The 17,611-nt window shown below is 38.2% G+C and overlaps 1 protein-coding gene across 3 annotated transcripts in view; it reads left to right on the top strand.

The window, feature by feature from the left end:
• VCAN (versican) overlaps positions 1-17,611 on the top strand; it is a 117,898-nt gene that overhangs the window by 73,866 nt on the left and 26,421 nt on the right. For all 3 annotated transcript variants that reach the window (XM_080372552.1, XM_080372551.1, XM_080372553.1), the window contains exons 8-10: positions 6,267-11,765; positions 13,939-14,052; positions 16,364-16,477. In XM_080372552.1, the coding sequence (XP_080228678.1) occupies positions 6,267-11,765; positions 13,939-14,052; positions 16,364-16,477 (5,727 nt within the window). The remainder of the gene's footprint in view (positions 1-6,266; positions 11,766-13,938; positions 14,053-16,363; positions 16,478-17,611) is intronic.

Here is a 17,611-nt window from a genome sequence, read left to right as displayed (position 1 = left end):
GATAGATCCTGTTCCCAGCACGGATATGAGGATTCACTGGGTTTTCAGAGGGTTTAAATAAACCGTTTTTAACATCTTCTACTTTGAGGAATCCTAAATATTTTCAAGGTGGAGACACCTGTTGGCTGGATTTTAAGTCTGCTGACTGTAGGCTTGCTCTTGGTAGGTCAGCTTTGCAAACCTGTCAGGAGTGTCCCACAAATGTGCAGGGATTTTGGGATAACCCATTAAAGACACTCATTTACGTTATTCAGCGAGTCTTAATCAAACATAGTGTGCATGTTTGCTGAATTATTCCATGGATTGTCCATTTGGAGCTGCTTTTTGTAGCAGCTTCAATCTGCAGCAAATTCCATGAATTTACAAGGCAAAAGATAATGATTCATGAGTCTGCCTTCGGTCCTCATCGCCATCAGTGTGCTTTTCATTGCATTGTTCCTGCAATGACTTTCTGAGAATAAATGTTTTTTTGAACAAGTGAGGGTCTAATCAATAGCTGTTATGAAGCTTGAGACACCTGGCTTGAGTTGCCATTTAAGAGCCTACCCAAGATGATGATCTGTTCTTCCATGATGAACTGAACCATTGTGCGATCTGCTAAGTATTAGGTATTTTGCTGGTCCCCTGGTCCTAGTCCCAGACACCTCTGACCTTGATCTCAAAGCATCCTATCCATTGGAGATGACAGTTAAGTCTTTTGCCAGGGAGTGCAAGTTTATCATCATGTGTGTGATGGGAGTCTTCTTCAGGAGGTGATGACCATGGTACTGTGCAGACCAATGGTAGTAAAGAGGAGGAGGCATATAAAAATAAAAGTAGAGTACGTATCTGTGTGGAAGAAACAAGGTGACTTAACATGGATAACAGAGTAGTTAACAAGTATGCACAGGAGGAAAACCACCCAGATTTTTCTCAGTTTTTATCTTAAATTATTTATTGCTTTTCTCTCTGCATCAAATGTTTTTTACTTTCATTGCAAGTTACCACATTACCTTTGTCACAGTCACTGAATATTATATTTGCAGGAATTTGAGACAAAACCACATATATACAGTATTTTAACGACATTTTAGTCATACTATGGTACTATGGTCTAAATTCACCTTGATATAATTCTGTTGGAGCCAAACCCAGAAATTTTCAGGTTATCAAATGCAGGAAGAAATTAGACTAACACAAACTATTTTTTTTGTGCTAACCTGTCTTGTGGTTATGGTAGGGAACATTATGGAGTTTGTGATAGAATCATAGAACAGTTTGGGTTGGAAGAGACATTAAAGACCACCCAGTCCCACCCCCCTGCCACGGGCAGGGACACCCCCCCCCCCCCAGCCCAGGCTGCTCCCAGCCCCGTCCAGCCTGGCCTTGAGCCCCCCCAGGGATGGGGCACCCACAGCTGCTCTGGGCAGCCTGGGCCAGGGGCTCCAGTACAGAATTTGTCACATTATGCGAAGAAACACACACTTTCAAAGCAAACAGTCCAAAATTGTTTTGGTCTTCTGTTTAAATTTCTCTTAGTTCTATTCTAATCAAAATATAGGGCCTGATTCAAAGTCCACAGAAGATTTTATGAATCTTTCTCTGAATTTCATGGGTTTATCAGAACTCTAGTCCTTCTACAAATGACTGAACTTTTTTACTTCTCACACACAACTCAGCATGTAGCTCTGAAGCAATAAATGGACAAATTGCAGGAATTTATAGGTGAAATTCTGTTATCTGCAGGATTCCAGATTAGATATTAATGGTCTCATTTTGTTTTAGACTTCACACATTCATGCTAAATCTGTAAGTCTTCTGAAAGAAATATTTTACGTTTTGAAAGTTTGGAAAACATCAGAATCTGTTTTCTCTTTAATTCTTTATTAATTCTTCTTCAGCTGCTTATCTGAAGGACTTTTGATAGGAAATTCTTACTGCCTGCCCCCTCAAAAATGATTGTGTAAAAGCCTTTTAGGGTTCTTTGTAGAATATTAAAAGTCTTCTCAAGAAAAAGTTACTACATGTTGCATACTTTCTGGATGTATAGAAGTTAGCTTGTCCCTTAGTAACACGGAGGCAACTTTTATATTTGATCCAGTGAAAAATTAATGTCGGTTTAGAACCAATTGTCATTAGAATGGTTGTAATGGAAATTAAAGCCACCTCAGTCAGGCGCTTCGTGGTTGTATGTAGTAGCAGTCAAGTCCTCTTGTGGCCAAGAAGCACCCTGTAGCCAGATTGATTTCTATTTCTTACACATAGTTGATTGTTACTGAGATACCTATTCCATACAGGTAATTTAAAACATCTAGGCATATTACATGGATTAAGAAACACTCTAGGCCTCTTACACTCATCCACCTATCTATTCCATCGCTGTGTCAGTGCGTACCTCATCCCTTTTTCTCAGTAAGAGGCTTTACTAATAAATCTCCTTTAGGACTTGTTTGGATTGGCAGACAGAACTGACACCCCTTGGTTTTACTACTTTTAATCTACGTGGTTTTACTTTCTTTTTCTGGGAGTCACAGTAACAAAGCACATCTTGGACAAATGCTCCTTTTGGCTTGTTTGCCATGATAATATGTGAACTATCATTAAACATACTTAGTACCCCAATTCCTTTCCTTTAAAGCCCTCATTTCATCTCTTATTCATAGTCTCAGGTCTGTATGTCTTTACCTGCAGTTGGAATGGACGTGAACATAAATAGGGGCAACCTATGTCGGCTGCACCTAGCCAGTTTAAAACTATTGCAAGTGTTTGTGTGTCTGCCCTAAGGGTCTAACAAACCAGTTCAACAGATAAAACTTTCCTCTGCTGTATTCGTATTTTACGGTAGCCCTTAGGTTTTCATCCTAGTGTCTTGCTTATTCTTAGAGGACAAGGTTTTATGCTATATGAGCTATATTGTTACCTAGATTATTGCCCATCTCTGGGCTTTAAGAGAATTTTCCATAGCTGTTAACCCTGAGCACTGGCAACTTGATTGCTAGCACTGAATCATCAAAGCTCTAGAAAGGAGAAGAAATTATGACTAAAAAAATAATAGAATTGCATTCTTTACTATTTTCTTAAAAGGTGGTTGTTTTTTTCTTGGGAAAAACCAAACCAAAACCCCTTAGTATTAAATGAAAGAGCCTCCTGAAAGTTTATTTTTGGAATATCATACCTTTAGCTAAGGTTCTTTTATGTGGATCTTTGTGACATGTGAGATCTTGAAAAAGCTAACGAAGTAAAAGTAAGGTCTGATAGAGATCTTTGCGTATGTAAGAATTTGTGTATGTCTTCTAGGTGAATTTGGAACAGATGTTGTTCACTAATTTATTACCTACCATAAATGATTTAGCGTGAGCTAGTAATTTGAGGGACTCCCAGGTGTGCACTGCTACAAAAATAATACACTGGTCAGAACTTGTTAGTCATGGTACCCTCCTACAAATTACAGCCTATCCAGTCCCATCCAGGGTTTGTTGTTGTTTTTTTTTTTTTTTTTTTTTTTTTTTAATGTATAGTTCTGGCCAAAAACACGCTTTGTGCACACAACCCTAACAGCTGTGTATGAAATAATAATTAATTGTTATGCCACATTAGTCAATATACTGGGTTATTTTTACATGGTCCTTCTTAAGCTGTGCACACAGTACAAGCCAACTTTCTTGCCCATACACATTTCTATATGTAGTTCTCTGGTCCTCTATGTTGGCAGAGTTATTCTATCATGAATGTACTGAGAATCAGAAATTCTCAAAGCTCACTAGCCATTCCTCTTTCACTTATTGAATTCCTATGTATTTTTGCATTCACAGTTTTGTAAAGAAAGTGTACAATTCTGTGTCAATGCGAGCTTCCAGTTTTATGAAAATACGACTCCTCAGTATGACTAACATTGCTGTTTGCTCAGATTTGGGGATTCTGAAAGTGATGTTATTAGACACGCTTCTCCACATCATATTGCAACTCTTGGACAAAAGACTAAATTCCTGATTTTCTGGTTGAACAAAATTTGAAAGGGAGATCTGGGAAGACTCAAATAAATGGCTGCAGAAGCTATATTTTTCTGTGGCACTGGGCAGCCTCTATAAATATTTCTAACCTACTGAAGGAAGGAATAGGGAGAAATTCTCTTTTTACAAGCATTGCATAAAACAGCTTCCAACACGCACATGTGAGGGAGGGAAGAGGAGTTTCAATTCTGTAGTCAGCTAATAGAGCTGTCATAGCACAAAGTATACACCAGACTTCATTGGGACAATATAGAATAGCCAGACAGAAGTGAGGTTAAAATCAGCCTTGCTTGTTGCACTGGCAACGCTGAGGTTAGTGCTGTACAAATGGAATATTTTAGTGGAAATGCACAATGCTGAAGGTGGTTTATTCTCTGTAAGGCTGGCATGGATCTTAATTTTTGCCAAGTTGTTTAACAATTAGATCAAAGCCTTGGATTCAGGGCACCTTATTACATGTTCTTTGTAAAACACCCCTTAAGTTGCCATTTAATCTTCAGCTGAACATTTAGAAAAATGAAGATTCAGTAATACTCTGTGAGTTTAGCTGTAAATAAAACATGAAATATTAGAACACTAATCCTCAACAGAGTTGCAATAACCTTTTCAAGACCCAGGTTGTGGTCAATTTGCACACACAGAACACCCCAAGCCAAAAAATCAGAAGCCTTTCACAGTGCTCTGTGTCAGTTTAATGTGATTTAACACATTCTTTTCCAGAATGGTCACCTGATTATCTCTGAGGGCTCAGTGGTCATAGAGGCTAAATGTTCATAGGTGGGGGAATTACTTCAGACTAATGAAATACTTTACCTGGCACATTCTCATTTTTTGCATCTTGTAAACAGTTTTAATGAGGAAGATTTACTTAAAAATTGTCTCTGTCTTATACTAGGTAGGCCAGAATACTTGCAAATATTCTTTGGTGAGCAATCATTGCTGACAGTTCTGTAAGACCAGAGTCCTTTATGTTGGTTCAGATCCTCTACCTAGGAGACGTAAACCAAGCTCCATTGACTATACCAGTTTATATCAGCAAGCAGTAATTTTGCTTTGGACAAGACAGTTGTAAACATAGAAGAAAGATACATTCAAGGAGTAAGATTGCAGCACAAAGTTTCCAGCTTCAAGTCAGTTGGCCAAGCCTGAAGTTTGGCTTTTTTCCCCTTTTCTTTTCTTTTCTTTTTTCTTTTCTTTTCTTTTCTTTTCTTTTCTTTTCTTTTCTTTTCTTTTCTTTTCTTTTCTTTTCTTTTCTCTTCTCTTCTCTTCTCTTCTCTTCTCTTCTCTTCTCTTCTCTTCTCTTTTCATTTCTTTTAATGATGGTAACATCTATTGTCTGGGACAGAAGGTTTACAGTAATGTTTCTGCTGAGAGGGCACATTTTAAAACTGTCTATGGAATTTGGAATCATAACTCTTAGAGGACTTCATAAGGACTTCTGCAGCTAAACCCTTTCCCACTTAGAACTTTCTTCCTCCTTTTTACCTACTTGGCCACCTAGAAAAAAGTTTGAGAGGTTTGTGATCTGTGAAAGTGTGTAAATAATTCAAAGTGAGTGGTAAGCATAAGAAAATAGCTGGACTTTATTCACATTGCTGCCTGAATGGTGACTGATGTTCGAATGCGAGCTATTGTTTCTTATTTGCTTCACAATGCTGTATGCTGAATAGCAACAAATTCGTAAAGTGAGATTTTATTTACTGACCCAGGGTCCAAGTATAAAGAATAACAATTGATGTAGTTTTTATGGTGTTCCTGGTAATTTGAATTACTCTATACTGAGAATAAATCAAGTTGCAGAGGCATATTGTATAAGTCATATTTTATTTTAGACTTTGCCTTGTTTAGTTTCGTCTAAGTTCAGTTTTTGGTAAAGGTTAGCTAGTTCAAATCCATAGAAGCAGTTGCTGCAGGTTAGGATAAGTGTTTTTGTCTAAAAAATTTTTTCATCTTGTCTGTTTCTTATCTCTGCTGAATAGCGTGGGATAAGCTAGTTCAGGTGTGGGTTTGGGACTAAACATGCATGGCAATCGACAGCATTACATAATCAATGTGTTCAATATACATAAAGACTTCAACTAGAAAGTCAAATGTGGTGGCAGCATTTAACTTTGTGTCAATAGAAGAACATGCTGAATTTACTATGTTTCATTTTGAATTTGTTGTTTTGTTTTGGTTTGGTTTTCTCCAATGGATTGCTTGTGCTTCAAATGTCTACTATAATGCACAACCATCGCTGTCACTTAGGGATTATGAAAAGCTCTCTTTGTTTTGCAGATCATCCGGTGAAAGAATTTTTGGATCTGTTCAGTCGCCACATGCTTCCTCATGCAATAGATGAACCCCACATTGATGCAGAATCAGCTCAGACTGAACCCTGTACTTCAGACTCTGTGCAGGATTCGTCTGAATATATAATACTGGATCCTTTCTTTCCAAACTTTATAGACTTTGAAGAAGAGGAAGACTGTGAAAACACTACTGATGTTACAACTCCTCCAGCTTTGCAGTTCATCAATGGAAAGCAACAAGTTACTAGTGCACCTAAGAGCACAAAAGCTGAGGAAGCCAGAAGTGACCAAATTGAAAGTGTTGCACATTCCAAAAATGTAACCTTTTCTCAAATCAATGAAACCAACACATTTATAATACCTGAAACTGAAGCTTCTGGTACTATGCAACCAAGCAAAGCTGGAGAAGTAATAGGGGCATTTGAAGTTACACAGCCTACAGCAGATGTTGCAATGTTAGAGCCTGTTTATAGTGGTGAGTCAGAAGTGGCCACAACAGATAAAGTAATAGCCATTACTTCTTCCTATGAGCAGTCTCTGCAAAAAAATAAAGAGACTGTAACATGGCACGGAACTGAGGAGACTTCCACTAAAGATATAAAAAACTTGCTTTTGATTACTAGTGAATCTTCTGGAGACGGATCCACTGAATCTGATTTAACCAGTTCTGTCTTCTCAGAAATTTTAACAATGTCAAGAAAGGAAGATGATGAAAAAAAATCTGGTGTAACTTCTGCTCCTGATGCATTTACTGTGGAAAGTTCTGCTGTAACTGCTTCTCTGGATGCAGTTTTCAATACTGCTACAGTAGGCAAAGTTGTGAAAGACCTTGTTCCAGAAAAGGCAACCCCTGCTCCAGGAGATCATTATAAATCAACAATTGAACTTAATACAAATTCCCCTGTTGAAATACTTCTGGAAACAAGTAGTCACACAGCAAAGCCTCAGGTGAGCGCTTCTTCTATAGCTCTGGAAGGCTCTGGAGATGTAGAAGAGGACATCACTGTAACTTCAGCCGTGACAACGGAAACAGCAGTAACAGAAACACTTTCAATGCAAGATATTTCTTTGGGCCTTGGCACAGTATTGCCAACAGAAATTTCTGTAACTGTTTCAGGAATTGCCTCTACTTTGCCCAGAGAAACAGGCACTCTTTATTCTGCCTTTGATCAAAGTTCTGAAGTGACTGTTGCCACCGATTCTGTCTCTGACTTTATTAAGGAAAAAGTACTTGTCAGCTCTCTTGTAACTGAAAAGAATATTCAAGATGAAAAAGAAATACAGACTACTGTGTCTTCAAGTCAGAAAAATTCAGCTACCGCTGCAGAGGGAAACTTGGAGTTGAATGAACTTGGGAGCACTACTAGTGCAGTCAGAACTGTAAGTCAAGAGCCCACTCTGCTTAGGAAAACTGTAACAGGTACCATAAGTTCTGAAATCAAAAAGGTCACCACTGTTCCTCTCTTGAGAGACAAGAAGCTATTTATAAATGAAGGATCAGCTGAAGAACCAGTGGGCATGTTTTCAGGGGGTCCCACAAGAAAAGTGGTAAGTACTGACTCCCCATTATTTGGTCTGGGTTCTGGAGACGTAGAAGGTATCATTGAGTCTGCCACTTTGACTTCAGTTCCATTAAGGCCTGAAATACAAACAGAAAAGCATGAAGGAAAAGTTTACAGCATAGATGATGCTTCACTGAAGAAGGCAACAACAGAATATGAAGAGCATGCACGAACAGATGAATCAGCAATATCAGCTTCAAGTACTGGGTCAGATGGCTTGACAAAGGAGCCTGGAGTAGCAAGTCAGATGTCTCAGAATGTGTTTAGTACAGGAAATCCAGAAGAACAAAACCAGGGAACTGAATCAACTTACACAGCTCCTTCTGAAGTAAAATCCAGCCCTAGTTCTAGAAAAGAGACAGCGTCTCATGTTGCGTCAGCAGTTGAACCTGAAGATTTAGAAACAGGTGAGGTCACAGCATCTCCAGAATCACTAGTCAGTAACAGCCCTCATGACATCATGGTGGCACATGGTACTGGCAGTATAAAAGCAGTGGCTGAATCCACAGAAAACAAAAATGCAAAAGTTAGTTCTTCAACTGTTGCGTTAGGCAAGATTCTCCTGATTGAGCATGGCTCTGGAGAAGAATTCAAAGGTGATGCCAGCACCACAAAACTAATGTCTAATGGACCTACTGAAGAAATACTTGGAAGTAATTTCTCATTTATTGATCAGGGATCTGGAGAAGCAAAGACATTCATTGAATCACTTGCAAAAGCAGCAGTTTCACCCACTGGGAGAGCACAAACACGAGAGAAGTATGACGAAACAGTTGTTAGCGTGCCATCTACAGATCATGCCTTCACTGCTGAAACCGATGAACTAGTCACAAGTACCGATCATGAAGTAACCACAATGGGAACTGTAGCTGACATAAGAATGGAAGAGAAAACAACCGATGAACTGACAGTGAAAGCTTTTTCTACAGAGAGTCCTTTGGTGGAAGATCTACATTCTGAGGAAAACAGGCCAAGGGAAATGTCACCAAAAGCTATAGAATCTTCTGAAGAAACAACAACAGACCCATTCTTTAGAAGTACACAGGTTAACCATGAACATCCGGGATTTTTACATGTTCTGACTGTCAGTCCATATTCAGAAGAAAAGGAATTAGAAACTGAATCTGTTAAAAGAATACTTTTGCCATTTCATGATGACAGAGTAACTGAGCCTGTAAAGATTGAAAGGAAATACATAAGCTCTCCAGTTACAGACACAGAGCAAGAGGAGGAGTTGGTACAAAACATTTTCCCTACGAATAATATTCCCAGAACACTCCTGACACCTGGAGAACAAGAGCTAACAAGTAATGATCTCATCAGTGATCCATTTTCAGGACAAGGATCAGGAGACAACCTTGCTGTTATTCCTTCTATAGTCCGATTGGCTGTCAAAGAAATCACGAGTACTTTAAGTCCTCATCCTGCAAATATGGGACCCAAACTTTCAACTGACAAGACACAAGACTTTGAAAGAGGAAGCACTGAATCAAATGGTGAAGTGAATGAAGAAGTTACAAGTGCTGTAACTGAGCTGCTGATGTTAGAAACAGAAGACCAGTTCCCCAGCTTAGCAATCACCAGTTCTCCAGCTTTAGTAGAAGAGAGTTCCAAGACCTTCAGCTCTGAAGAGATTAAAGACATGACACATTATTTTGTTGCTATTGAAGAACTTAACAATACAGAAACTGACTATAGGAGAGGAGAAAATGAAGCAGATAGGACAACAGCTACTTCTGACACAGCTAAAGCTGTTTCTCAAGAGGAGACATCACATTTGTTGATTAAAGATGTTGTAACTCCTGTTTCTGTAATACTGAGTAGAACTCCTAATCATGAAACAGAAGAATCGCCTGTAACACCACCAACATCAATGCCAGGCAGAGTATTACCTGAAAGCTCTGGAGAAGGATCTGGCTGGGTTGGTCTTATGGATTCATCTTCTCCTGATATGTTTACTCATTTGTCAATACCCCCTGTGTCAAAAGTAGAAATAAATGATTCATCTAGTGTTCCTGGGGAGGTTTATTCTGAAGTTATGACAACAGAGGTACCGGTAGATGGATCACAGACTGTGATCACAGGACTACCATCCCTTTTTACAGAAGAAAAAGATGTGGCAAATCCATCTGCTGTTCAACCAAAGACAGCTACATCAGAAGAACTAACAAGTGATACTGGGATATATGAGAAAATTATTCCTGTGATTGATGATAAAAGAAGTGTTATATTGAACGTTTCTGTTTATGGTGATATTACACTAATTGAAGAACGACTTCAAATCCTGTCAGAAGAGACAACTATTATAGACATGGATCACTCAAAATCAATGCCTGAAGATATAATAAGTGTGCAGACAATGCCAAATCCTTTTATACAATCAACATATGGCAGTGATGATAGCATGACAGCTGAAGGGGAGAAATACGATTCAACACCTAAATTTTCCATAACCAAAGGGAAGACACTTGGATCCAGTGATAGTCTTTCTTTGACTACTTCCAGTCAGCCAAGTAGTGAGTCAGTAACAGCTGGGCACAGGCCAAAATCATATGACAAGGATTCTGGTTCAGGGAATGCCATGAAGTTTGCAACAGAGTCTCTCATCACTACTGAGTTCTCTGATCTGGGCATTTTCCTTCCTACAGCACCATCGCTGGCAAGCCCTCATGTGCTGCATGAGTCTAAGCATACAACAAGCACAACAGAAGACATCTACAAGCTGAATACTTCAGCAAACAACCAAGTAATAGCAGATCAAAGCGAAACAATCTCTGTCTCTGGCTTTTCTGGAATGGGCCAAGAAGAACTAGATGATAAGCAGCCTGTGGTTCCTTCTGTTACACCAGTTTTAACTACTGAGGCAGAAAAAGCTTTGACAACTGACATACTTGATGTAAGCACTGTCACCACACAGCATACATCCCAACTGACAACCATATCATCTAGCAAGAATGAAGAAAAGCATCCTACAGCATATACAAACACAAAATCAGCATCAGCAGAGTATGAAGAGATAGATCCAGTGAGCTTATATTCTGTACCTCAAACTCCTAAATCCTCAGTAACTGTTCAGTTAGATAATGGAGTATCTGAGTATCCTGAGGTAATCATTCCAAGTACGTCATCATTAAAGGATACAGATCAGTCTGATCATTCATCAGAAGGAACCTTCAAAGAGGTTAGTTCTGATATTGCGGCAACATATAAACCACCCACTACAGACTTTCTTGACAGAACAGAGTCTTCTCTGTTGGAGTTCTCTTCTAAGCCCGTTTCAGAAAGCACAGCTACTGAAAGTACTCCTCATTTTACTAGACTTGTAACAGACAGCACAGAGGAGACAGAAACCTCTGTAACTGATTTGGCTGTTGAGGAAGGTTCTACTGTTTCTGGAGATTCTCCATCAATACATGTCTTGCCTACTGCTTTTCTGAATTTTGGAGAAGGAGTGAGCACGGATGTTCCGAACGTTAGCACAATAGAAGTTGAAGCTTCCTCAGGGAGAGTGAACAAACCCCATCAAGAAGATGGCAGGAGTACTGACAGAGATATCCCATGGGTCTTTTCCACACCTGTTTCAGATTCACCCAGTCATATTGAAAGCGAAGCATTTCAACCTGACCAGGAAGCAGTTACAATGCTAGCTTCATCTTCACAACCTTTGGACAGAAGCATGGAAACACAATCACCTTTGTTTGGTCAAGGGGAGTTTACAACAATTGCTTCTAACATTGCAACAAACAGCACTGCCCCTGCAAACAGCCCGTTTCAAAATGAGCAGTCAACGATAAGCTCTGAGGAGCCAAATACCATTGAACTTGTAACTTCATCATTTTCCCTTTCGGAAGTCACTAATGGATCAGATTTCCTGATTGGCACCAGTGTGGGTTCAGTTGAAGGCACAGCAGTGCAAATTCCAGGTAACTTTCAAATATGATCAATGTTGTATATGTTTGTTGTGATACTTGTAAATGTGTGTCTTAACTCTGATAAGAGGTATAATAATCAGAGCACCGTGTGATATAACAACAGAACTCATAAGCCTCAAGCTTTGAAATCAACATGATTGTAACCCCTGCAAAATCCAGGAGGATGGGGGTACCAAAACTCAAGCTCAGTGACATTTCCCGAGTGTTTGCATCGTGGAGCTCTGGATCAGATTTGAGGTGATCAGCCAGTTCTAAAAGACAGGAAGGTAACACTGATTGTGGTACAGAATTCATCTGTAATTATTTAATTTTCCAATTTCCAATATATAATTTTGTATGATAGCTTTTCTGTGTTGGCATGATGATAGGACTTGCACAACTGATTTACAGGTAGGTTTGGATTATAACATCTTGCAGTTGACTTAGAGAGTAGATTTAGTGCACATTTTAAGATCAGCATTTTCTATAAAAATTAATAACTCTTAGTCCACAAAATAACATTCCAGGCAAGAGAAAACAGAGACTTCATGTTTTCAGCCTGTCTGTAGTTCTAACTGGTCGATACAGTGTCTGTCTCTTTATAAATTACAGGTCTCATTGTTAGACATCATTTGCCATAGTATTTTGGTTTACATAATGGTTATTAGACACCATTTCACCGAATACACAGATGATGCAAGTAGGATGGTATGAATTGCATTGCTTCAGTTCATATTTTATTTAGATATAGCTGAGGACCAAGAACTGAACTGGCTTAATTTTGTAGGGCTTTCTACTATTTTTCCTCAAATAATCCAGGTAGCTGTCAATTTGAAAATGTTTACTGGGAAAATATTCAGTCCGTAGGAGGACAAATGGACAGTAAACATACAAGAAACATCATTAAGTACTTAGCATAGCCCCAAGTTGGGAACTTGCAGTGAAGCAGTCCTAAACCAAGCATCCTATTTTATGGATATGATCAGATTCTTTTTGAAATCTCCGAAGTGAGATCATGCCCACTTAATTACAATCCCAAATTTATGTAGACAGGATTTTCTTCTGGAGGTTTTCAACAGAAGCTTCTGCTTTCCAGTGACTGTATAGGGAGCTTGGTACTTTAAGAAGACTTCTCTGAATGTCTAACTTGCGAGGGTAAAAGAGATGCTAATTATCTTTTATTTCATAAATCATAATCAGATTGTTTTGGAAAAATGTAACCAAAAATCTAAACTATTCTCATTTCTCTGAATTAACTTAGGTCACAGAACTCTCTTAACAATTTTGTAAGTTTTCAAAGCCAGGGCTTTCTTCTCGTATCCCAGGACTGTCTTCCTGACTTTCATCTGACTCTGAGAAGCTAATACTTAGAAATGGTTACCTAGTGCATACTTGTTTGTGTGAGTGATCATTAATAGGCATTAAATCAAATGCAAATATCTAGGTATCTAAACTCAGTTGAAATAAACATCACTAGAAGTCATAAAGCTCTGCAAGGAAAAGCTATTTAAATGGTAACTGCTGTAACAACTGAGGATTTCACAACAGGTAAGCTTTTATCTTACTGTTTAGTTCAGCTATGAATGTATTCAGTACCTTCATTTGTATTCTTGAAATGTGTTTTTAAGGAAGACAGGTGGGAAATGTGTATGTATGACAACATCCTTTCAAAGAAATAAGACTTCATGGGCATTGACTGATTAAATATAACAAAGTGAAACAACAGCAGCCAGCCAGTATGTTCTGTGTACCCAATCATTCTACATGAACTAACCCTGTTCAAAGAAAAAAAGCATTTTCCACCCATTTCGCATATGTTTAACTTTTTTCAGCTCTAATTAATTGTCATGTCATGCAAACTAAATCTTCAATAGAATATCATGACTGCCAAATATACCGCAAATTGCTATGAAAAAATGTAATTCTGAAAATTATTTATACTGGTTCGTAGTAAATGCCATGTTGTTGTTAAAATTGAAAATAGTGATGCCTGAAAACAAGCTTTACTGTTTTACAAAACTATCTTATTCTCAGTAGTGTATTATATCGATAGAATTTCTTTAAGTATGGTAAAGTCTGCAATGTCAAAGCAGGAATTGCCAAAGATTTATTTTTCCAAAAAATCAGGAAGACACCAGTTCCTTGAAACTACAGAATCAATTTTTTTTTCCTACTTGTTTAACAGGCCAAGATCCATGCAAAAGCAACCCCTGCCTTAATGGTGGTACCTGCTATCCACGTGGCTCATTTTACATCTGTACATGTTTGCCAGGTTTCAACGGCGAGCAGTGTGAATTAGGTAAGCTGATGCCATCTAGGTATTGATTAAATGGAGCATAAAGTTTTCATGACATCTGCAGAAGTGTTGTGTCTGGAAGTTGAAGAACACATAGACATTTGAAAAATCCTACAGTGAGGCCTTACTTAAGAAGAGAACAATAAAATGAAGGAGGTCCACTTATCCTTTTTCTTTCCCCCCACGAAGCGCACAGATTTGTACACACACAGAAGAGAATGTAAGTAAACTACATGACTCAGAATTCATAACGTTACATTCATAAGTACATCAAATAACGCCAAATAAACATTAATATTTAGCATAGTTCTGAGGAGCTTTGTGTAATTATTGGAAAGAGGAGTAAAATAAACTAATTCCAAATGTGATTGGGAAGCTGAGCACTGAAGGCCACTTAGATATTTTTTCAAGGAAATTGTAAGTACGATCCTAATCATATACAACTTTAGTATAAATTAGTATTTTGATAACTTTTCTAGCTGAGGACCTCTTCAAGCTGCCTGTGACATCTGTGTTTTCCTGCTGACTGTGGGTTTCAAGTAACTCACCAGTACAGTTTAGAATAACCAGCTTTTCCTTCCAACCAGCAAACTGAAGTATGATAAAAGTGGTAGTTTTTGTTGTTTAGTGTACAGCTGGTTTAGTCTTTTGAAATGATGTAGGTCTCATTTCCTGATAAATACCATGGATTTCTCTATTACACAGTTGCCTGCCAAATTTGAAAGAAAAAACCTCATTCAACATTGATAAAATGGGTTCAACTCCTTTCATATATATGGCTTTGGAAATAACAAAAAAAACCCCAACCTTACCCGAAGTTTGATATCAGTGCAGCATAATTGTTAGGATTGCTATGGTTTTATTTCTGCTCTGCAAGACAGTATGTGATTAAAATATAATTAGCCAGTGTTCTCTGCCTAGCTCATATTGATGAGTTTGCTAGTTCCTTAGTGGGTTGTTGCTGATAGATACCAAGTTTTAGATGTTGCATCTTAAATGTTCTTTGTCAAGGAATACAGCATCCCCTGGTTGCAAACCAGAGGTCAGATAATAATTTTCTCCCCTTTTTTCGGGTTGTAAAAGGATAATATGGCCAGTTGTCACCCAGAACTCTTTATGTTTATTAATGAATTGGAGTGAGACACTCCACAGCCACTCACCATATAGAAATATGTTCTGTGGTGTTCAAAGAAAGTAAACCTCAGCATTTTTAGCCCTGGATTCAGGGATATTCTGGATATAAGGCATAAAACATATATTGAGAGCTTTCCAAATGGCTGGAACAAATAAGATCTAGCTTAAAATTTGAACAGAAGTAGTTTTTTAAAATAAAAATGTATTTTTAAAAGCGCCTTTCAAACGATGCAGCAATGATTCCTAGGATTGCACAGCTGTTTGTTGGTCTGTAGTCATGTTTAACTTCTCTTTTATATTTTAATAGTTGATCGCTACCAGCAGTTCACTTTGGACTAAGATGTTTGCAAAATCTACATTGAAGTTCAAGCTGATTGTTTCAGAGGAACAGCACTCATTAAAAAACCTCGTATGATCTTTATGAGACATACTAGTTTATAACCTGTGCAAATACATGCACAAATTATATTAAATGAATTAGTGCTCCAATTTAAAAGGCAAAGACAAGGTATTTTAGTAGCCAGAGGAGCAGAGGAAAGAAATGTTTGTTTACTCTGGAGCTATAGACTCAGCAGTAAACTATCTGCCTGAGATTGTCTTTATGATGCTTTGTCCTTATCCTGATAAGATTAGACAAGGAAGAAAAGAGAAATGCAAACCAGTAAGATGCTAAGGCATGCTGCTTTGCAGACTGAAATTAACAGTCTGTTTAATGGTATGATAAGATTTCCAGTATTTGAGATTCGTGAAGATATTTGAGGTCTCCTGTACCTGATGAAAATTTTTCATGCCGTGGTCACTCACTCAAGCCAAATTTTTCACCAGTACAGGAAAATACTACATACTGCACAGCAACACTTCTTCTTCAGCTACACAATGAGGAACTGAAGGTCTGGATTTTAGGAATTAACTCAGAATTCAAAGTGCAGGACAGAAAATTGTGGATCAGTAATGTCACATTTCCTGAGGAAACTCCTTCTTGGCTTGCAGATGAAAAGAAAGGAAGGCTGTGCATAGTGAAATCAGTTATCACACAAATAAACCGGTCACTTGGACCTTTTGCAATACTTCATTCTTCTGGATTGCGCTGGTCCTAGTAATAAGCATGACTAAGGCTGAAGAACATTTCCCTTCCAGGAGGTGGGTGTATCATAAAAACACTTTTATCTTTATGTTGTAGATATCGATGAATGCCAGTCTAACCCATGCCGGAATGGAGCCACATGTATAGATGGCCTCAATACCTTTACTTGCTTGTGTCTGCCAAGCTATACAGGTGCTCTCTGTGAACAAGGTAAGGTGTATTCTTTAATCTGTGGGGATTGGGTCATCTGTTTCCATTTCAACACCCTTGTGGAGTAACTAGGCAAAGCCTAGTAAAAACAAGAGGTTGGATGAAACTGTCAAAATCTGTGGGATGTCATCAGTGATGAGGAGAGATTATGATTTTTGAGTATGTTAGACTCCCGTGATTTGTAGCTCAGGATTTTTTCTTTAAGGTTACATCTGCACCATTTTTTGCAGAGGGATAAGAGCAAAGTCTATCCACATGCTAACCTGACTGCAAGTCACATTGCTGTACCTAATATAAACTGATATATTGGGCAGTTTCTGTGTCAAAATTGCAACAGCCGTAGTTTTCAGGTGGCTCCAAGGCAAGCACGGCCTGCTCATGTTGGCTTGCAAACTACTGGGAATACACATAACGAGGTTGTCTTATTACTGTAGTGATGCTTACAGGATAATGACTAGGGGCAGAGTTACTCTACGACCACACTTCTCTCTTAAAAAATCATATACAGTGTGAAAAACATATCAGACCATGTCATTTCCAATAGGCATCACTGGAAAGTAGGAATAGTCTACTGAATATACGAGATCATAAATCCATCCACTGGGGACCATAGCCTTGACAACTTCATCCCAGAATTTTCAAATTGATTTTTTCTGTGATCATTTTAGGAAAAACAAGTGCAGGATCACCATTGCAAGGAGCTTGTAAAAGTCTTTCTAAACTGGACAACTGGTCAGATTAAACATCAAGTTTCTGTAACTGTTAAAACATTGCCTGCAAGAAATCCCACTGTATTTACAAGAAATATTTACAGTGCAAGATGCTTATTCAGTATGTGCATGCAATAGGAGGAATAAGGGTAGCAAAATCTGTTCTGTCAGTAAAATTAATGAAGGCATTTCCATGGGAAAAATAAATGATATTTCAAAGTGTACTTTCTAAAGCTTATTAAAATACTTTTCTCTTTTTCTTCAGCTGAATTTTTTCTGTCACAGGGGAATGAACTAAACCTTTGGATTTGTTTAATTAATATTGTGTGTTTTTATGTTTGCTTCTCCTCTTCAGTGAAAGGCAGTCTGCAAGCTCTTTCAGCTTAACCTATGGAGATTTATTTGTTAGAGCTGAAAACTTTTA

Source organism: Falco punctatus (assembly GCF_963210335.1).
Source record: "Falco punctatus genome assembly, chromosome: Z".
Lineage (NCBI taxonomy): Eukaryota > Metazoa > Chordata > Aves > Falconiformes > Falconidae > Falco > Falco punctatus.
This window is presented reverse-complemented; position numbering and strand designations above follow the sequence as displayed.